This window comes from Oryctolagus cuniculus, chromosome 17 (genome assembly GCF_964237555.1).
Source record: "Oryctolagus cuniculus chromosome 17, mOryCun1.1, whole genome shotgun sequence".
In the NCBI taxonomy this organism is placed as follows: Eukaryota; Metazoa; Chordata; class Mammalia; order Lagomorpha; family Leporidae; genus Oryctolagus; species Oryctolagus cuniculus.
The window spans coordinates 26,825,937-26,849,151 of NC_091448.1; the positions used below are offsets into that span (position 1 = coordinate 26,825,937).

A 23,215-nucleotide genomic window follows, 5' to 3' on the forward strand; every position below is an offset into this window, starting at 1 on the left:
TCTAGCTCACTACTCAGCTCTGGCTTTGGCTCATGACTAGCTTCTTGCTAACAAGACACGGGGAGGCATCAGTAATGGCCCAAGTAGTTGGATTCAGGCCATCCATCTGGGAGACCTAGATTGAGTTCCCAGCTTCTGTCCAGTCCAGTCCAGCTCTAGCCATTGCAGGCATCTTGGGGGAGGGAGGTGTGAATCAGCAGTTGGGGAGCTCTCTGTGTGTGTCTCTCAAATAAATAAAATTGGAAAGAAACACACACACACACACACACAGCTTTATTCTGGTTAACACAGTCAGCATGCAGAAATTTGGGGGAATTATGCATATTGGTTTTGATGGTGGTTACAGAACCATTGCCTTTTTCAAAACTCAAAAATCTATACACAGAAAAAGAGTGAACTGTATGTGTATGTAAATTGTAATTAATATTTTTGGCAACTGCCTTTCAATTCTGTTGGTTTCTTAAATAAAACCAATCAAATCTTAAAAACTTTTCTTGCAGAATTTGATGTTAAGTAAAATTACAGCATATAAAAAAATGGAACATTCTTGAAGTAGGCATTTATCACAGTGGTTAAGATGTCTGAATCCCACACTGGAGCGCCCAGGTTCAATTCCCAGTTCCATCTCCCTCCTGACTCCAGCTTCCTGGACACCCTGGGAAGCAGTGATGATAGTAATGGCTCAAGTAACTGGGTTCCTGCTACATGAGAAATCTGGATGGAATTCCTGGCTCTGGCTCTGGCTCTAGCCTCAGTGGCTGAGAGCATATGGGGAACAACCCAGTGGATGGAAGCTCTCCCTGGCTGACTGGCTCTTTTGTTCTCAAATAAAAAAAAATAATTAAATATTACCTAAGAATGAATTATTCCTAGCCCTCCTTCAGAAATATAACTCATCCAATTCCTTCCACTGTTTCACTGAGACATTAATGGTAAAAGTCTGTCTGTATCTGGGTAGGGACAGTTCTATTTACATACTTTCAACCTCTCTTACTAGACTGACATTTAGATAGAACTTGTGTTTCCTTTTAGAAATACATCACAGGGACTAGCACTGTGGTGCAGTAGGTTAATCCTCTGCCTGTGGTGCCATATTGGCGCTAGTTCTAGTCCTAGCTGTTCCTCTTCTGATCCAGTTCTCAGCTATGGCCTGGGAAAGCAGTAGAAAATGGCCCAAGTGCTTGGGGCCCTGCACTAGTGTGGGAGACCTGGAGAAAGCTCCTGGCTCCAGATTGGCCCAGCTCTGGCAACTGCAGCCATTTGGAGAGTGAACCAGCAAATGGGAGACTTTCTCTCTCTCCCTCTCATTGTTTGTAACTCTACCTCTCAAATAAATAAATAAAATCTTAAAAAAAATACATCACAATGTCAAGAACATAACTGGCAATCAATAAATTCAACATAAATTAATGCAAGCCATGTAATTCCACTCTAGAGAACAGCATCTTTTGAAAACAGTATGGTTTGTATTATAATTACACTAATGTAAAAGTTTTGTGTAGCCTAGTATCTATTACAAAGGTACAGGTTTTTAAATCTCTATGGTTCTCAATTTGTATATGGTCTTAAATTTATAAGAAAGGTACACCAGGGGCCGGCGCTGTGGTACAGCAGGTTAAGCTGCCACATGAGTGCCAGCATCCCATATGGGCGCCTGTTCAAGTCCCGGTTGCTCCACTTCTGATCCAGCTCTCCACTAATACACCTGGGAAAACAGAACAAGATGGCCCAAGTCCTTGTGGGAGACCCAGAAGATGCTCCTGGCTTCAGCCTGGCCCAATCCTGGCTGTTGCAGCCTTCAGGGATTTTAGGGAGTCAACCAGCAGATGTAAGATTGATTCCTCTCTCTCTCTAATTCTGACTTTCAAATAAGTAGATAAATAAATCTTAAAGAGAAAAGTACTCCAAAGCTAAGTCACATGAATCAGAATCATGTGATTACTGCTGGAAAGAACTTCAGAGATCACTTAGAGCAGTGGTTAGCAAACTTATTCTAATGAAGGGCCAGAGAGTAAATCATTTGGGCTTTGCAGGCCATATGATCTCTGACGTAAATTGCTCAACTCTGTGTTGGGAAAAGAAACCAGACAAGTAAGCAAATGGGGGAGGCTGTGTTCCAATAAAACTTTATTTACAGGGGCTAGCACTGTGGCGTAATGGGTAAAGCCGCAGCCTGCAGTGCCAGCTTCCCATATGGGCACTGGTTTGAGTCCTGGCTGCTCCACTTCCTATCCAGCTCTCTGTTATGGCCTGGGAAAGCAGTAGAAGATGGCCCAAGTCCTTGGGCCCCTGCACCCATGTGGGAGACCCAGAAGAAGCTCCTGGCTCCTGGCTTCAGATCGGCACAGCTCTGGCTGGTGTGGCCAATTGGGGAGTGGACCAGCAGATGGAAGACCTCTCTCTCTCTCCTTCTCTCTCTCTTTCTCTCTCTCTCTCTCTGCTTCTCCTTCTCTCTCTGTAACTCTCACTTTCAAATAAATAATCTTTTTTTAAAAAAAAGACAAAAAAACTTTATTTACAAACAAGAAGTCAGGTGAATTTGGTTCATAGCTGCAGTTGGTGGACTTCTGAACTTTTAACACACAGAAACTAAAGTCCATAAAGATTATTTGTCAAAGGTCACCAGGTAAGTAGTAGAAGAGCCAAATCGTGTCTTCTTTTCAGACCACATGTGCTTCAACACCACAAGCTTTAAAGTGACCACATTTTCCACAGAGCTAAAATACAATGCTTATAAAAGCTCTGAGAAGGCCGGCGCCGCGGCTCACTAGGCTAATCCTCCACCTAGTGGCGCCGGCACACCGGGTTCTAGTCCCGATTGGGGTGCCGGAGTCTGTCCCGGTTGCCCCTCTTCCAGGCCAGCTCTCTGCTGTGGCCAGGGAGTGCAGTGAGGATGGCCCAAGTGCTTGGGCCCTGCACCCCATGGGAGACCAGGAGGAAGCACCTGGCTCCTGCCATCGGATCAGCGCAGTGTGCTGGCCGCAGCGCGCCAGCCGTGGCAGCCACTGGAGGGTGAACCAACGGCAAAAGGAAGACCTTTCTCTCTGTCTCTCTCTCTCACTATCCACTCTGCCTGTCAAAAAAAAAAAAAAAAAAAAAAAAAGCTCTGAGAAATCAAGTGTTATAAATTTCTAACTGAAGTCCACAGAATTTAATAAAAACACTTTAAAGCAAGGAACTATCCATCCATACATACATTTACACCCTACCCCCAATTACTTATCACTGTGTTCCTTGTGAGCAGTAACTGTTCTCAGAATACAGCAGGAATTCAATACATTGTATTAGCACAGATGTTTTCATTTAAAATTTTCATGATCTCAAAGTACATGTTTTCAATAATTACCTAAAAGTACACTTACCCCACCCCATGGGGCAGCTGAGGACATTCTGAAGTAATTGACTATTAACTCTATTAAACAATATATTATTAATACCAGTATCATATTTCTTCAGATGAGCCGTCATACCTAGTAAGTCTGCACCTTCATCCACATCTCCAATTAGGCCGGAGCCAGCTGAAGACAGTTCTTCAAAGAGAGATTCAGTATTGCGATCAAAAGCTTTGTTCTCTATGCCTTTGGTGGGAGTGCTATGCAATAAAAAGAATGAAACTGAATCAACACATTACAAAGACTTTTTGGACAGTGCAAGATGTACATAATGGACAAAGCTAGGTAGAAATTTCTTACCTATAAATTACATTTCCTACAAAATATACTTTTCTAAGATTTCTTAAAAGTTTCCTCAGAAATTCCCACTAAGCTCCAGAGATAAATAGTAACAAAATACAGACATTTTTCTTGTAAGATCTGAACAAACATAAACAATAAAGGCTGCTACTCTGTGCTGTACCAGGCACTGGTCTACTAAGTACTTCACAGAAACTACACTCAGTCCTTACTACTAACTACTCTACAATTACTATTTTTTTTTTTTTAAGGATTTGTTTACTTATTTGAAAGGCAGAGGCACAGAAAGGCAGAGGCAGAGAGGTCTTCCATCTGCTGACTCACTCCCCAAATGGCCGCAACGGCCAGAGCTGGGCTGATCCGAAGTCAGGAGCTTCCTCTGGGTCTCCCTGGCGGACACAGGGGCCCAAGGATTTGGGCCATCCTCAATGGCTCTTCCAGGCCACAGCAGAAAGCTGGATCAGCCTGGAGCAGCCAGGACTCAAACCGGCACCCATATGGGACACCAGCGCTACAGGTGGTGGCCTGACCCACTAAGCCACGGCACCAGCCCCCCAGAAAATTAGATGTTGCTATTATCCCGGTATTAGAGAGTAGGAAACTAAAGAGATTAAGGAATTGGCCAAGATCATTTGGGACAGAAGGAGGCAGGACTGAAATCCAGTCAATATTCAGTTCAATATTACCTACTTGGCACTGGCATTGTGGCATAGCGAGTTAAGCTGCTGCATACAATGCTGGCATCCCATATGAGGGATAGTTTGAGTCCCTGCTGCTCTGCTTCAGATCTAGGTCCCTTCTAATGTGCCTGGTAAAGCAGCAAAAGATGGTCCAAGTACTTGGACCCTTGCTACCCCTGTGGGAGACCCAGCTGGGGTTCCAAGATCTTGGCTTCCACCTGACCCACCTCCAGCAGATATGGCCACTTGGGCAGCGAACCAGCAAATGAAACATCTCTTTCTCTCTTTCCTCTTTCTATAACTCTGCCTTTCAAATAAATAAATAAATCTTTTAAAAAAATGATATTAACTACCAGGTTATATGTTGCCTGGTATAAATAATATGGCTTTAAATTTTTTCTTTTAAGGACAATTTGACAGTATCTTCTAAAACTGACTGCAAAAAATTATGCCCCCAAAATCCTACAAAATTTATGACCATACAAGAAGGCAATTAATTATGTATGGAAAAGATGGTCAGAGTAGCATTTTTTTTTTTTTTTAAGATTTTATTGAGGCCAGTGCTGTGGCACAGCAGATTAAAGCCCTGGCCTGAAGTGCTGGCATCTCATATGAGTGCCAGTTCTAGTCCCAGCTGCTCCTCTTCCAATCCAGCTCTCTGCTATGGCCTGGGACAGCAGTAGAAGATGGCCCAAGTCCTTGGGCCCCTGCACTCAAGTGGGAGACCTGGAAGAAGCTCCTGGCTTTGGATCGGCCATTGTGGCCATCTGGGAAGTGAACCATTGGATGGAAGATCCGTCTCTGTCTCCACCTCTCTAACTCTTTCAAATAAATAAAATGAATCTTAAAAAAAAATTATTTATTTATTTGAGAGGTAGAGTTACAGAGTGAGAGGAAAAGACAGAGAGAAATGTCTTCCTTCCACTGGTTCACTCCTCAAATGGCCACAACTGCCGGAGCTGCACAGATCTGAAGCCAGGAACCAGGAGCTTCCTCTGGGTCTCCCGTGTGGGTGCAGGGGCCCAAGCACTTCGGTAATCTTCTGCTTTCCCAGGCCACAGTAGAAAGATGGATTGGAAGAGGAGCAGCTGGGACTAAAACCGGTGCCCATATGGGATGCTGGCATTGCAGGTGGAGGAATAACTCACTGCACCACAGCACCGGAACCCCAGAGTAGCATTTTTATAGTGGCAAAAAGTTGAAATGGCCAAATTGGTTAAAAAACAAAAATACTTTAGATTCTTTTAGGTTAGGAACATTAAAATAGAGCTTTATAAATCTTGCAAAAACCATTACACATTGCCTTCCTCTTTTAAAAAGTTGTAAAGCAGGGACCAGTGCTGTGGCACAGCAAGTTAAAGCCCTAGCCTGCAGGACCAGAATTCCACAGGATCACTGGTTCAAGTCTCAGCTGCTACACTTCCCATCCAGCTTCCCGCTAATATGCCTGGGAAAGCAGTGGAGGATGGCCGAAGCCCTTGGGACCCTGTACCCATGTGGGAGACCTGGAAGAAGCCCCTGACTCCTGGCTTCAGATGGGTTCAGCTCCAGCCATTGTGGCCATTTGGGGAGCGAATCAGCAGATGGAAGACACTTCTCTCTCTCTCTCTCTCTAACTCTTTCAAATTAAAAAAAAAAACTTAAAAAAAAAGTTGCAAAACACTATATATGTAAGCCTTTTTGTATACAGGTAAGAGAGAATGGGAAAATGTATATGCTTATGCTTTAATGCTACATTAATAGAAATACTGTACAGGATTACTGCACAGTTAAATATGGTAGACTCAACATGGTCATTTATCATCTAATCATTAAGAAACTTAGTTAAAATGACAATCATGAAATTAAAATGGTACTCACTCTGAAGGACAAAGGAACAGAAAAAAACTACAGCAGATAAAATATGAACAGAACTCTGAAGGATGGAAATTAGAAGCTGAAGAACAGACCTAACAAAGCGAAACCCAAGCCTCTAGGAGCTAAGCAGGGATCAGTTTGCAGCCAGAACCCCGGAAATGTCCCTGGTTCTCACAGGAACCAGCAACTGTGGATATGAGCACACAAAGGGAAAGAAAACAGAGGGTGGGATACAGGACTGCACAACACACAGTGACCGATCCTCCAGAACAGCGAGACCTCCCTCCTCTCAGCAAAGCTCCCTGAAAAACCCTAAGCCAAGTTTAAAAGTTCCAGGCAGAAAACCAGAGAGTCAGCATTGTATACTTAATTATGAGCAACACAGCCATAGAGCACCAGACATTTAAAGAAGGCTTCTATTATAAAAGAAAGAACCCAAAACAAAGGGAATGTGAAAGAGTCACTAGGGGCAAGAAGGGACAATGCAAGCAGCAAAGGCAACAAGAAAAACAAAAAACCTAATTTTCCTCAGAATATGTTGCATCCAAAAAAGAGCAGTTCAACAAAAAGAAAACAGAAAAACAATGAGGGTTTAAAGAAATCTGTCAGAAATTAGACTTAACTTAGAAGACAGAGAAAAGAGGGGAAGGGAATAAAATCAGTGTCTACCTCAGAGGTGTTCCAGAATGAGAGAGGCAGAAACAGAGTAACAAAAAACAGAATTTCTCAAAATTGGGAGATAGAAATTTTCAGATAAAAGGATTTGCTCCCCCTGGATGAGGCATATCATCATGAATTAAAAAGAAAAAAAGAAAAAAAAAAAAAAAGAAAAGAAAAAGAAACCACCCAAACAGGGATAAAGTGCAGATCCCAAGAGTTTCCAGAAAATGTACACAAAGAAGCAAGAATATAAATGGCACCACCCTGAACTCAACATGACAATAAAGCAATGTCTTCACAAATCTGAAGGAAAATGAAATGTTTTCCAACCTATAATTCTGTATCAATCCAAATGGTCAAGCATGGCTTCATATCTTCAAGAGGCATTTGTCATATTCTAGTTCTCAAGAAATTCTTCTTAGGCATATTTTGCCCAGAAAATTAGTAGGAGTATGCTTGTCAATCAAGAGCACAAGTCAAGAAACAAGATGATATGGGATCCAGGAGAAAGGTGAAGAGAATTCCCAGGATGACAGTGATGGCATATTCCAGACCCAGACTGAAGAATGGGAACGACTATAAGACAAACTGCTCCAGAAAACAGACAAGCTTTATGTTTGCTCATATTGAGCAAAGGCAGAAGGTGAATGAGCTAGAGGCAGGTCTACAAAGACCTAAAGGAAACAAAGTAACAAAACCACCCTTTCTAGTTCCAGAGAACAAAAAGTTGTAAAAGGAAATGTAATTAATAATATATTCTGTATCTAAGGTGATTAATAGCTTATTAACAATTATGTAGACACTAAATATCAATTTAACAAAAACTGAGGTATAATTATACTGGGAGGATAAAAGGAAGGATGGTGGTTTGCGTAGTCACATCCTCAATCATCTTCCGCCACTGGGGGTCAACAGCTAGTGTCTCAGCCTTTACCGACCATGCTTCCTATTTGATCCACAGAATACAGAAAACTATTTCAGGGACTATTTTCTCAATTCTTCCAAGCAAAGTATATACCTAGTACCACTCTAAATGCTAATCCGTTATATGCAAGGGTTACTTGAGGACACTGGGGCTCAATTTTCTCACAGAATCCCAGCTGAGAAAGGCGGGGACCAAGGAAGAACAACACAAGGATGCTGTTCAGATCCTGAAGACAAACAGTGCACAGTGTGGCAATGAGAGGGCACCGTGGGCAGAGGACTGCTAGCACCCTTTGTATTTTGCATTACTGTTTGACTTTAAAATTGCACCCATTCACTAGTCTAATAAGAAAATTTAGGTTTTGAAAAAGTTCAGAATAGTTTAAGTATACAAACTGTTAACAAGTAACTTTATCTATTAGGCTTTGGAGAAGGTGAACAGAAGCAAGTTTCACTTTTTATACTGCATTGTTTATATTTTAAAATTATCAGTAACTGAAAAATATATTAACAGTACACAATCTTTGAAATCAGAGTGGTCTAGATTTGAATCTCAGCTCTACCTCTTGTTAGCATGACAATCCTGGACAAGCTACTCTAAGGTTCTCCTTATCTATAAAAACAGGAATGAATACATTCACAAAGTCATACTTGAGATCAAACTATACAAAATAATGATGATGAAAACCGCAATACTGGTCAACATATACTGAATGAGACACTTGCCAAGATTTAACATATATTGATTCATTAATCTTCATAACCACCTGAGGTATTATCATAATCCTCTTTTATAGGACAGGAAATGTACCTAAGATTCAAATCCGAGGCGGGATTTGGACCCACACAGCATTCACAGAACTCTTGGGTCTATACTTTTAACCACCCTAGCACACTGCACAATGCTTAGCAGAGATCAAAAACTGGCATGTTTTCTTATAGCTATTTTTAATTAATGACTAGGTAAAATTTATGGAAGAAACTCAAAGAAAGGGAGTAGCCCTAGTCTGACATTCTTGAACATCAATGTATTTCCCGTAACACCTACCATTCTCTTCCTACCACAGCCTTCCTACTCCCGCTTCCTTGTATCTTCAAATGCCAGAAAGTATGTCTACCACTTGATTCTCTTTTTCCTTTATCTGCTTGAAATTTGAATGTGTTTCTTCTAAAATATATGTGTCACCAGTGTGATAGTGTTAACCCCTGGGATCTTTAAGAGGTAATTAGTACAATTATTACATGTCAGTTGCTTTTTAAGAAAAAATAATCAGCAGCCAGTGTTATGATACAGCAGGTTATGTTGTTTTATGACAGTTCGAGTTCTGGCTACTCTCCTTCCAATCCAGCTCCCTAGTAATGCAAATGGGAAGGCAGTAGATGATGGTCCAAATATTTGGGCCTCTGCCATCCACGTGGAAGACCAGGATGGAGTTCCTGGCTCCTGTTTTTGGCCTGGTTCAACTTTGGCTGTTACAGACACTTGGGAAGTGAGCCAGCAGATGGATCTCTGTCTCTCCCCTTCTCTCTGTCATTTTGCCTTTCAAATAAATAAATAAGTCTTTAAAAAAAAAAGTCAAAGAAAGTAAGTAAAAATGGTGATGTTCAAGAAGAAAAATAAAGTGAGGATCAGGCTATGACAGCTCCACTCTTGTGAATGGCTTCAGGTGTCACATGGTGTGTGCTGCCACTGGGCTTTCTGCCTTCAACAGAGGCTTGTGTGACCCAGCCTCTTTCCCTTACAGAGGATACAGCAACAAGATACTACCTTGGAAGCAAAGAGCAGCCCCATGAGACAACCAAACTGGCCAACACCTTGATCTTGGACTTTGTGGACTCCAGAACCATGAGAAAATACATTTCTGTTCTTTATAAATTATAAAAGCACAAAATGGACTAAGACACCATCCCTCCATAAGCTCTGATCCTTGATGCTGCAAAGGTAACATTTCAGAAAAAATTCAAGCCACATATAATGCCTAGTTTCAAGCAAAGAAATTAGAATGTGAGGGCACTTCAGACAGTCCATGTAAAATGGAATTATAAGTTTATTTTGTTGCAACAGAATTTTGAAATCCATGCAGGTTTTATTCATAATGAATGAATTCATATGAACTTCTTGAAGACTCCTGATATAATATCAACATTTCTTCAACAAAACATTCAAATTCATTTTGTCTGGACAGAGACCAGGAATAGGGTACAGTACCCTATTCTGGTCTCTGGGAGTGGAGAAAAGGACAAATAAATGTCTTAATCTGGCATTTCTGGTACCTTGAACCTTTATATCCACTGAGATCTTTGTCCATATCCAACTCAGGAGTGGATTCAATGATTGCTTGAACTTCAGACTTCTCTTCATTTTCAGCAGAGCCTAAGGAAAGAACATGATGAAATAAACAATACATATACAAGAGTTCATCAAAGGGTTCATGGAAAAATGGAATTAAAAGATAAGTCTATTTTTGCACAAAAAATTTTAAAATCCATGTCTAACTGCTTCATAGTAGGCATTTTCATGAACATTTTTAAGATCCCTCATATATTCAGCTAACAGTCAATATCAGAAACTAATGATTAAGTCACCACAGAAAGTTTTCATCTGTTTTTCTTGGAATAGTACAGAAAACAATGCCTTGCTTTTATTCTCATTTAAAGGGTAAAATAGAAAGAAACTAGGGGCCAGCACTGTGGCTCAGTGGGTTAACGCCCTGGCCTGAAGTGCCGGCATCCCACATGGACGCCAGTTCTAGTCCCGGCTGCTCCTCTTCTGATCCAGCTCTCTGCTGTGGCCTGGGATAGCAGTAGAAGATGGCCCAAGTCCTTGGGCCCCTGTACCCACGTGGGAGACCCGGAAGAAGCTCCTGGCTCCTGGCTTCAGATGGTGCAGTTCCAGCCATTGCAGCCAATTGGGGAGTGAACCATTAGATGGAAGACCTCTCTCTCTTTCTCTCTCTGCCTCTCCTCTCTCTGTGTAACTCTTTTAAAAAAAATAAATTAAATAAATCTTTAAAAAAATAAAAAAAGAAACTATTTCAGACTCTCTAACTTACCAGCCCCAACATTTTTCTCTCCAAAACTTCATTGAATCATTATTTCTTCTAAGCTCATTTACAACTAAATATGAGAAGTATCTACCTGTATTATCCATTGAAAGCAAGCTGCCCTCCAAAGATAAAGTTTCTCATACCCCCACCATTAAGGATTCTCGAATACTTTGCTAGTAAGCAAAGAACTATGGTCACTTACCTGTTGACACATTTCTAGTTTCTTGGGCTACCTGTACTTCAATGTGCTTGCTTATCTCTGACTTATTTGGTGTATCTGTAACCTTCACAAATCCTTCGTTATCTTCTCTTAAGGGAGTATCAGTAGGAATTGCTGCCACATCGGAATTAATTGTTGATGCTGGAGTGGTAGCTTTAGATCCACTTTGGCTAACATCAGAAAGTTCATCCTATATATAAGAATTAAGGAGAAAATATTAACCATAATTTATTCTAAACAGCTTTAAATGGGTTTGTAAACTTGCCCAGAGAACATTCTAATTAAAAACAAAAATAAAAACAGTCAGATTTCCTCTCTAGATTATTTGCAAATAATTGGGAAATACTTAAGTAAATCATATTTTCCAGATATGCATAGTTTTTTCTAAACAGAGATTTAAAAATAAAAGTACATTAGAGGCATTTGCCCTAAATCAATAGTAATGCCAACACCAGTTTGTAAGGGCAGCTGCAATCTCATAAACTCATTTGGTAACAACTTATTTTAAAGCATGTACTCTGCAGCAGCTGCTCTAAATAATGATGGAACAATCAGACTCCTAATATCAGGACAGCAAAGTGTGGCCTTAAAACATTCGGCACCCTAATCAACTGAAGTGCTTGTTAAAAGGGCAGATTCTAAATTCTACTCCAAAATTAATGCACCAAACGTGAACAGTGAAATCAGGTAATCTGCATTTAGCAAGCAACCATGGTGATTTATCTGCTCACTACAATTTGATAACTTCTACTCTAAGGTCTACACATAGGCTTTAAGAGGTACACCAACAGACTGAAATTGTATGTGAAAACTAGGGTACATTTTTCTGAATGAAGGATATACTGCTTTTGGCAGACTTTCAAAAGGGCTTGTGACTCCAAAATAACTAAAAACAAATGTCTAATGGCAACCATAAATGAGGCAATTTTTTAAGAAAAGACAAACTGACAAAAAGTTTACCATTACTACCACTACTAAATAACAATAATAAAAATTAGGAATTCAGTGCATTTATAATTCATTAAATGTATGACCTAGGGTAAGTTATATATTCTTTCCGTACCTATGTGTTTCTATCTATAATACAGATAATAGCACCTACTTAATAGGATTATTATAAACTATTCAATATGATGGCTAAGTATTGCTTCACACATCCTGAATGTTTTGTAAATGTTAATTATGAGTACATTTTATACAATTGTAATTACATTTATATGCATATAAATTTTAAGTGTGATTATATTTGTTATGATAAAGGGAGAGCTCTTACCCACTTCAATAGTTACCCTATGCCTTTATTCCCACCCCAGGCCTTTTTATTTTTTAAATAATGAGAACTATAGAAAGCCAGAGAATGAATGGCACACCCAAAGTGGAATTACTCATTAAGGGTCTGGAATATATTAGCTCAACTGGTGGGTGTGGGCTCTAATAAGGTGTCGAAACTCATGTGTTTGCCAAAGGCCTTAAATCCAAAAAAATTCTTCCTTTTCTCAACTTTTGGCAATTTGTACTGCACTTGTACTTGTGCAATGGCTGGTCAGCTACTGATTATTTTATTGCTCATCCTCAGGTTAAGAAACATATATCCATGATAGACAATGATCCTAACCTGAAACCTAATCTCTTGAGATTATCAATCTACCAAAAGAAGAAGAAAACCATATATCCATGTCAGAGTTCAATACTGAAAAATGAATTTTCAATGAAAGAAAAATGCTTATATCTTAAATTGGGGAAAATGTATACTCTAAAAGAAAATCAAAGATGTATATATGCTGTTATTTATAACAGCAAAACAAAGTGTCAGTCTAGCAAGATGAGTAAACTCTAGAGGTGTGCTGTACAACATCACACCTACAGCCAACAGTAAGAGGATATATCTCATGTTAGCTGTTCTTATCACAATAAAATATTGTGAACAACCTAAATGTTCTCAACTAGGAGATTAAGCAAATTATGGTACATCCATAAAGCAGAATACTATATAGCAAATAAGAATGTTTTGTAGAAGAACATTTACTGATGAAAAATCCACAATATTTTTCAAAAATAATATGATCAAATAAAGTAATATATATCAGAATATAAAACAATAAATAGTCTTAAAGTTTTTTAAAAAGCATATAAAGTGACTGAAGATAAGAATTTTCCTGCTTATAATACTTTATTCTTATATAAAAAGATTTATTTATTTACTTGAAAGGCACAGTTAAAGAGAGAAAGACACACACAGAGAGAGAAAGACAGAGTTCGACCTTTCATCTGCTGGTTCACTCCCTAAATGGCCACAAGATTGGGGCAGGTTCAGGTTGAAACCAATAGCCTGGAACTCCACCTGGGTCTCCCACATGGGTGGCAGGGACCCACATACTCAGGCCATTTTCTGCTGCTTTCCCAGGGGCATCAGCAGAGTGCTGGGTCAGAAGTGGAGCAGCAAGACTCAAACTGGTGCTCATGTGGGAAACCAGCATCACATGCAGCAGCTTAACCTACTATACTGTGGGGAGCAACTCGGACTAGACTAAGTTACTGGAATTAAGACTTATTCTATGCATCTGCTCTCCCACAATATGGCGCTGAAAGGGAGTAAACAACTTCTACACAGCTGCCTCTCACGAACTTGACTGATGAGCTGCAGGAGCTGATCCTGCTCCTGATTGGAGGAGAGCAGTGTGCTCGGTGTGTGGGTAGCAGAGTTGGGATTGGTGGAAGAGGACTATAAAGGAGGAGAGAGACAACACACACCAGGAACATCCGGATAACATCTGAGCAGCCCCGAGAGAGCCGGCCGGCGGTGTGCCGCTCCCCCACGGAAGTGGGGAAAGTGGCAGGGGGAGCCGCCCCTCCACGGAGGTGGAGGGATCGGCAGCCAACCTGGGAAGGACCAGCAGCAAACCCGGGAAGGGCCGAGCAGACAAAAGAACAGCGCAGGGTCTAGTGTCGTTCCTCCGTGAAGAGGGGGAGCGACACTATACCACAATGCCAGTCCCAATACTTTTTTCTTCTTTTAAAATTTATTTTTATTCATTTGAAAGTCAGAGAGAGAGAGTGACAGGGAGACAGAGAGATCTCCCATCTGTTGACTCACTCCTCAAGTGGCTGTAAGGCCAAATGTTCCAGGCCTAAGCTGGAAGCCAGAAACTCAATGACAGTCTCCCATGCAGCAGGGATCCAACGCCTTGAGCCATTTCTTGCTGCCTCGAAGGGTGCTCGTTAGCATGAAGTTGGAATTAGAAGTGGAGCTGAGAGTCAAACCCAGGTACTCTAAAATGAGATACAAGTATCCCAAGTAGAATCTTAACTGCTGCACCAAATATCCATTCCAGTTTTCTATCCTTTCCAACATTTAAAAAATGTTTAAATTCATTTATTTTCACTGTATTTGAAAAACAGAGAGAGAAAGAGAGAACAAGTAGACACATAAACACACAGTTATCTTCCATTAACTGGTTCACTTTCTCAAATGCCTGCAATAACCAGGATTTGGCCAAGGAATAAGCTAGGAGTCCACAACTTAACCTGGGTCTCCTACATGGGTGACAAGGACCCAAGTGCTTGACCACCACTTGCTGCCTCCCAAGGTGCATATTAGCAGGAAGTTGAATCAGAAGAGAAGAGCAGGGACTCAAACCATGCACTCCAGGTATGCTTTATGGGCATCCAAAATGGGTCTTAACTGTTAAACCAAACACTCACCACTTCAAATTCTTTTTAACCACAGGCATCTGCTACTTTCAAGATAAGGGAAAAATGTAAATAAGTTCTAAACAGATTTGAATATAACTAGATGTATTATTTTTCAGTTTGAGATAGATTTTGGGGAAAAGGAAACCATTCATATTTTTAAGGAACTGGGTGTTACTCATTCTTTATGGGCTTGTGTTTAAGATAGCTTTGATTGGGGCCGGCGTTGTGGTATAGTAGGTTAAGCCTCCACCTGTGATGCTGACACATCATATGGGTGCCAGTTCAAGACCCAGCTGTTGTGGCTGGTGCTGTGGCCTAGCAGATAAAGCCACCACCTGCAGTGCTGGCATCCCATATGGGCTCTGGTTCAAGTGCTGGCTGCTCCACTTCCTATCCAGCTCTCTGCTGTGGCCTGGGATAGCAGTAGAAGATGGCCCAAGTCCTTGGGCCCCTGCACCCACATGGGAAGACCCGGAGAAAGCTCTGTGCAATTCTTTCAAATAAATAAATAAATCATTTAAAAAAAAAAAGAGCTGTAATTGTCATTTCCAGTGAAGTTATACTAACCATATGCTAATAAAGCTAGCTGAACTGTATAGCCAATTATTTTCTCCCATGGGTCTCAAATATTGGGTTGATTTCCAATGAGAAGAAAGATAAATCAAAGAAATAAACTTAATTCTCCATTACCTTCTTCCCCCTTAAAATTAAAAGATAAAGTTACTATTCCATTGAGCTGGTGACTGGCACCTAACATAGAAGCATCTTATAAAAATTTACTCAGTCAAGCTAATTAGCTTGTTTGGAGCTGAGTCAGAAAAACTAAGTAATGTTTCTAAAGTTGAAGAGGCTTATAGTGAAAACAACGACAAACATCCCCCAACAATAATCTTTGCTTTGATGTGTATGCCATTTAAAAAAAAGAGTGGCATTATTTTGGTTAACAGCCTAATTCATATTCATTTTATCCTATACATGAATTCCCCACTCTTTAAAGTCCAAGATCATAACATACATCCTAAAACAGAAAATCAACAGTCCTTGTTTCTGATTAATAGTCCTGATGAAAGCACTAAAACCTATCAAGACTGTGGATTCAGAAAGCCCAAGGGAATATCAGGTTTATCAGTTTATATTTACTGGGAAAACGCTACTCTTTGAAACCACTTGAAAAATAAAGAACTTGAGATCAGTCTTGGTCTTGTCATTTACTTTCCAAACAAAGAAATGATTTCTTCTTCCTCTTCAGCAACCCCACAAACTCCCCTACAAATCCGGTTTAAGCCTTACATTTTTTTACTCAGTAATTTAAAAGCTCACAATATAAAGAGTCTGGCCAAAGTCCACATCCACAATAAAGCATACATTCACTATGGATCTAAGAGCATGAAATAAAATAACCAGGAGAGCCCTGAACCTGAAACAGGAAAAGGACTATGACACCAGAGGGACCCCCAGCTTTTAGGCTACAAAGAAGGGGCAAGTTAGGATCTATCTGGAAGGAAATGCTCTTAATTTGTTCTAAGCTATCCAAATAACACGGAATTTATTTATCTGTAACTCATTTCCCTTTTATACTTTTACCACACAAAAATATTTTCCAGCCTTTAAAATGGCTCATCAAGTGGGCTATACTTCTGACTACTGCTCCAAGGAACACAGCATGAGAGCTAAGGAGAAGAAAGTTCTGAATTTCAGAGGAGCAGTTTTCAAAAGAAGTATTTCTCCTCAATGAGCAGAAAAGCACTTAGAAGGAAGTCTTTGCTACACCATTTAGCCCGGAGCACACATTCTTGAATTCTACTTCTATGGAGGAAATTACTGCCTCCAATTAAAGACAGAACAAGGGAGACATGCTTAAATATCAACCTGAAAAAAGATAAAATTTATTACTTTTGGTCAACAGTCAGCTTATAATATAAGCAAACCAAGGGAAATTTCTTACTAGGACCTAACCTGAAAATCTAAAATCCAAAAAAATTTCTGAGTGGACATGATGCTACAATTGAAAAATTCCAGCTCCACACCTGACCTCACATGATGAGTCACAAAGTACAGGTGCACTACAAATGCTGCATAAAGTTACCTTCGCACTACGTGTGTAAGCTGCATATGAAACAAAAATGAGTTGTGTGTTTACACTTGGGTGAGTCCCATTCCCAACATATCTCAGATATTTCATTATGTATATGCAAATATTCCAAAATCCCAAACATTTCTGGTCCCAAGCATTTTGGATAAGGAATACTCAACCTGTATATACATATCATGGAATATTATTCATTCTTAAAAAGGAAGGCAATCTTGCCACATGCTATCATATGGTTGAACCCTGAGGACATTATGCTAAATGAAATGAGCCAGTCTTAAAATCATAAATACTACATGACTCTATTTATGTATCTAATATATGAGGTCAAATTCATAGAAACAGAAAGAATACAGTTATCAAGGGCTGGGCAGAGTAAGTTATTGTTTAATGGGTATACAGTTTTATTAGATTTGTAAGATGAAAAACTTCCGGAATCTGTTTTACAGTAATATGTATATACTTAACACTACCAAGTTAAAAAATGGGTAAGTATGTGTCTTTAGCACCATCACAACCACACAAGTAGGCATCATTACTTTTGCTTTCACTTGTGACACCAAGGTGAAAACAACCTCATTTTTGTACCACTTTAGGTATCTTATAAGCCTTTCAAAATATTTCAGTTATTCTATTCATTAAGTGCATGATAGGCTGCAAACAATACATATGTCATTTGTTACCTGATATTGCACCATAACTATTTTCTAGACTATACACTAGTCCACAACTATAGAAAGTAAACTATCCCATCAAGGACAACTTATTCCATGTCCCAGTGCAGTGTTTCCCTAAGTGGCCTGCCCAACTTCATTTGAAACAAGGTTAATAAAAGGGCATGAATGCAGTTACATATGTTTATGTCTGTCTATAGACTTGAAGATGTTAAGCTGCAAGAAAGAAAAAATAGTACTGAAAACAAGAAAGTAGCCCAAGCAGGGTTCCCCACTGTAATATGTACCACCTTACATTTTTTGTTCCTATTTCTTTTTCCCCACGTAAAAGTAAGTCTCTAAAGCGGTGATTACTAAACTGTGTGTACACGCATTTTTCTGGAGAGTTTACTATAATTTGACTTCCAGAGGACTCTACAGCTCAGAGAAAGTCTGAGAATCATTAACTCTAGACATACTCAGATAAAATACTCTTGGGTGTAAACATTGCAGTAGCTTCAAGAGAATTCAGATTATGAAAGGAAAAGTATGAATGTCTAATCCCAACCATGAAGAAAGGGACATTGTTTCACTGTCAATGCCTAAGGACTTCCAGGCACCCAGGTTAATCCCTGACCTATCAGGCAGGACAAAGTCTTGTCTTTTGTAGTAGTCCCTTAACGGACATTAGCTGAGTAAAGCTGCAGGGTGCCCTGGCTGGAGCAGCCTCATGGTAAAATGACACACTGGGCCGTCTCCAGGAGACAAACAAGGGATGGACATTCTTCCCTGAAAAAGGCACTGACACCAGTTTTCTTATCTAGAGTTGGGTAAGTGGAAACAGGCTACAACTCCATAGTCTATTTATTTCCCCTTTATTTCAAAAATGCTTACTTTGGGACAGCAGTTATAGATTACAGTACAGCATTAGCAACCCCTGCAGAGGACATAATTTTCTTTTGTATTTCAGTAACTTCAACAGTCTTCCAAACTGAGCATTTGATGTCCTGAGAATAGCAGTTGAGAAAGTAACCAAGAGTTAACTATTTTTGTTTACTTTTTGCAAAATGTTTGGAAATACCATTCTCACCTCCTGTTCTACAGCCTTCGGAGGTTCAGGACTATTGCTGACCTAAGAAAGGGAAAGATTATAAAAGAGAAAAAAATTACGTATTTACTAGGTGATAACATTTCTGTCTTAGGCTTATACTACCTCTCAGGATAAAAGATTTGTATGACTATTATCCAGTATGTTTCAAATAAGGGTTTGAGGATTGGTCTGATTTAAAACCACCTCTTTCAAGACTACTGCTTAAATGATATATGAAATGATATTTCTGCATCAGGAGTCACCACTTGGATCAGTCTCACTTCAAACTTATTGATACACAGCTTTTCGTCTAAGTTTCTTTTCTTCACACAACTTTGAAATTTTTCTGACCCTTATTTCAGTCACTGTGAATAGTCAGCACCAAACATTCCTGTGTAGCACACTTGGAAACGTTTCCCACTCTCTCCTTTCTCCTACCACCATTTCTGAAATTACTAGATAACACTAATGATTGAAAGGTGGCCAAGGTTGAAATGCTTTCCTATACAAATATCTCTTCATTCATATTCTTTATTCCTATCCATACATTTTCTTTCTGTGAAACAAAAGTGCTTCTTTTAAATGCAAAGCAATACTAAAGTTTTAAACACTCCTGGTCTGGAAATTCATCAAAATCCTTTTGAAAGTCTGCTGGCCCTTAATCCCCCTCAAAAACCACAAATTAGCAAAGCCTAATTGACTATGGAATCCATATTACCCTCCATTAACAAACATCCTATCTGCCAGCTTTGTTGAGGTAAAACTAAAAAAAGTTTTAATGTGTGTATACACTATTGAAATAATCATAACCAAGTTAATTAACACACCCAGCACCTCATACTGTGTGTGTTTGTGGTGAGATCTTGTAATGTTTGTTTATATGATCTTTGATTTTGGAGTACCATCATCTTTAACCACTTTCAACTACTCATTTCATCAAAAACTAGGTAAAAAAAAATTGGAGTAGAAAGAGTGTAAAACTACATTGTTAAATGAAAAAGAAAGCAAGCTATAGGAAAATATCTATAGCATAAACCCATCATCTGTGTGCATGAGGAAAAAGGTCTGAGAGATAACTGCACTATTTATAATGACCAGGGGAAGGAGTAGGAGGAGGGTTGGAGAAGCTTTCTACTTTAGTCTACATTCCTCAGTATTATTAAAAACTGTGAAATGGAATTAATATAACTTTTAAAAAGAAACTACTGGCCTCACTAGGCTAATCCTCCGCCTTGCGGCAGCGCCAGCACACCGGGTTCTAGTCCCGGTTGGGGCGCCGGATTCTGTCCCGGTTGCCCCTCTTCCAGGCCAGCTCTCTGCTGTGGCCAGGGAGTGCAGTGGAGGATGGCCCAAGTGCTTGGGCCCTGCACCCCATGGGAGACCAGGAAAAGCACCTGGCTCCTGCCATCGGATCAGCGCGGTGCACCGGCCGCGGCGGCCATTGGAGGGTGAACCAACGGCAAAAGGAAGACCTTTCTCTCTGTCTCTCTCTCTCACTGTCCACTCTGCCTGTCAAAAAAAAAAAAAAAAAAAGAAAAGAAAAAAGAAACTACTAAGCCTGTTTAATAAAATAGTCTGGACTCTAAATACCTTTTCTAGTATATAGCATTGTGTCTAACACAATGATCACTAATAAATATTTCTGAACATGAAAAAGCAAGCTCATTTTCCTCAACAGAAAATATTTAAAATTTTTCCTATTCTACAAGCTTATTTATATACTAAGTAGGGTACTACAAAAATAATGAATAATCCTCTTTAAAGAAATTCTACTTTTATCTTACCCTCATAAACATTAATAGAAAATCTAAAAGTGTAAGGCCACCACAAAACACACTTAACACTGGAGTAAGGGAGAGGGTTTATTGGGGGAAACCCGACAGAATGGAGAGACAAGGCAAAGAAGAAAAAGAGGGAGAAGGAGAGTGTAAGAGAGAGATCAAAAGAGAGAGCATGAGAGAAAGATCAAGAGACAGAGACAGAGAGAGATCAAGTGTTCAGGAGCAGGTCCTCTTAAAACTTTGCCAGGGGGTGGGCAGAGAAGTAGGAGCAGTGAATCCTATTAGGGTGGAGGTGGAGCTGACACCGGTGGTTGAGCCATGGGTCCCTGGCTTCCAGCCATGGCAGCAGGGGCTAGAGCCTAAGATGGTGTCCGGGGTGTAGAGTTTGCCATAGATAAGTCTGCGCTATTTTACTAACAAAAAAGAGGACACCTTGACTGTAAACTAATAGCAAAACCCAACATGAACATTAGAGAGAGAAGGTCCAGGAAAAATCCACTGTCCAAAATATAAACATACTTGGTGCCTAGATCTTGGTTCCTAAAAATAGTATTCTTAAAGAAGTAAGCACGGATCTTTGGGGAAGAGGCTGATTTTATAGCACGGGGCAAGGAAAAATGCAAGAGCCTGAAGCATCTTCTGATGCCAGTAAGGAAGGAGAAAAGTGCTTAAACAAGGATGGGATGTATCAGAGTACAGGCGCCAACGGGGAAGAGCTCTGAACGTTCAAAGATGGAACGATATGAGAAACCAAATAAATGATGAGACTGGCTAGCCCACACAGTAAAATATACATCCTCTAAGTCCACACTGCATGTCAGTTTTTCCTTTTAATAAATTCCAATTAATAAATTAGAAGGATGAATAAAACAGAAAAGAACCATTAGTAATATTTTACTAATAACTGTTGTAGCCAACATCCATTGATGAATGCTAAAATCAGAAGATGAAAACTTGAATAGAAACAATATTTACAGTCTCAAATATATACATCAATTTTTTTTAATTATAAAAAGAAAATTACTAACTTTATAGTGGAGAAATCTGACACATACTGTCTGAACTAAGTTATCAAAGTTATTATTACCACTAATAAAACATACTGACGTAGTATTTACTGTAACAAACTTAGAAAGGCATTCTATGGTACTCTTACCAAAAATGTATAACCTCAGTCTAATCCTAAGAAATCATCAAAGAAGCCCAATGGAAAGACAGCATACAAAATAATTAACCAGTCCCCTTCAAAACTCTCAAGGTCATGAAAAGACAAGAAGAGACTGAAGGACTGTCACACATTGAAAGAGACTGATATGCAATATAGGATTCTGGAACAGAAAAAGGACAATGTTGGGAAAACTGGTGAAACTTGAATACAAGTCTGTAATTTAGCTCACAGTATTGTACAATGTTAATTTCTTAGCTTTAGTAACTGTACTGTGGTTTGTTAACAATAGCAGAAATTGGGTGAAAGGAATATGGCAGCTTTGCACTATTATTTCAAAACAAAATACATTAAATACTTAAAATGGAGAGCTTTAACTTTTAAAACTTAAAATTACACATGCATTTCATAATAGGACTCTAATAACAGACAATAACAGAAACATGGTTCAACTACTATAGACATTCAAGCTTGTGAAAACCAAAGAAATAGAAACAATTTCAGAAGCCATCCACAAATGGAGGAAGAGGGAGCATTCTTCTCAATAAGAATGCAGGCTCTGTTGAGATGCTTCCTGCTCTGTATGCTAAGCACATCCCCTGAAGAATGCAGCACACGCTGACCAGTGGCTTTACATACCAAAGTCTGCTAACAAGAGCTTCTCACAGCAGTTCCACTAAAGTATTTCTAATCACATGGTTTTAAAAGGAGGGACAAATCTGACTGCTTTTCAATTAATTTAAAATTGTTCTTCTCAGTTTTAAAAGTCACATTCTATCAGCAATCAACTAACTACAATATTTTTCAAAGGAAAAAAATGATACTTTTTTGGAGTACATTTGTGTGCACGTAAATATAGGTATATTATCACACCTGTTTAATTCTGATGTTATCTACGCCTTTGGTTTGTTATCCATTGCAGCACTGTTTGTAATAACAAAAGACTAACACAAAATAAAATGTTCCAGCAGTGAAGATTTGAACTGCAGTTGGGAATATGTGAGCTCTTTCCTCCTGCCCATCTTCTAGGATTCTGACATAACAATTATCTTTCTTTGCTCTCTTGCCTTCAATTTCTCATCAAAGCAAACAAGCAACCCAGTTAATCCCAATTCTAGGAGTACTTGTCCCTCTACTAACCTTCACCTAAGTCATCCTTTTTCTCCTCTCCTACCACAACCACCTTGTATGAGTACCAGTTATTTCTTCTTTTTTTAACTTACACCTGTTATTGGTCCTGCAACTCAAAACTCTCTACAAGTTCACAAACTCAGTCCTCCTGCCTCGCTACCATACAGTGGACCCTGTTGACAGCCTTACATTCTAAGGCTCTCTTGTCCCTTGACTTTCAGGCCTTAAGTATCTTTTAGTCTTTCTTCTTCTCTGCTACTACAATGCCTACCCACCCGCAAATGCCCTTCTCCTCTTCCTGTCCATCCTTTCTTCTCCATTCCAGCTCCACCACCTCACGTACACAGATGCTGCCTTCTCAACTGGCTCAGGATCTGGCACCCTATGCCTGGCACTGATCCTGTGGAGGGGACCCTCATAGAATGTGACACCCCCAAGGCAGGATGCAAGGATGTCCTTTATACTGCCAAAGCCCTGACTCTACATCCTGGTATCCCAACATGGAAACCCTCCCTGCCCCACTCTAGAGACAC

At 39.7% G+C, this 23,215-nt stretch overlaps 1 protein-coding gene across 19 annotated transcripts in view; it reads right to left on the reverse strand.

Moving 5' to 3' along the window:
• SPAG9 (sperm associated antigen 9) overlaps nt 1–23,215 on the reverse strand; it is a 167,139-nt gene that overhangs the window by 58,277 nt on the left and 85,647 nt on the right. For 12 of the 19 annotated variants that reach the window (XM_051824849.2, XM_051824851.2, XM_051824853.2 and 9 more), the window contains 4 exons: nt 18,606–18,647; nt 11,063–11,270; nt 10,088–10,187; nt 3,471–3,592 (listed from right to left, as the gene is read on the reverse strand). In XM_051824849.2, coding sequence (XP_051680809.1) covers nt 3,471–3,592; nt 10,088–10,187; nt 11,063–11,270; nt 18,606–18,647 — 472 coding nt within the window. The remainder of the gene's footprint in view (nt 1–3,470; nt 3,593–10,087; nt 10,188–11,062; nt 11,271–18,605; nt 18,648–23,215) is intronic. The other 7 variants (XM_051824852.2, XM_051824854.2, XM_051824855.2 and 4 more) reach the window with 1 other exon arrangement.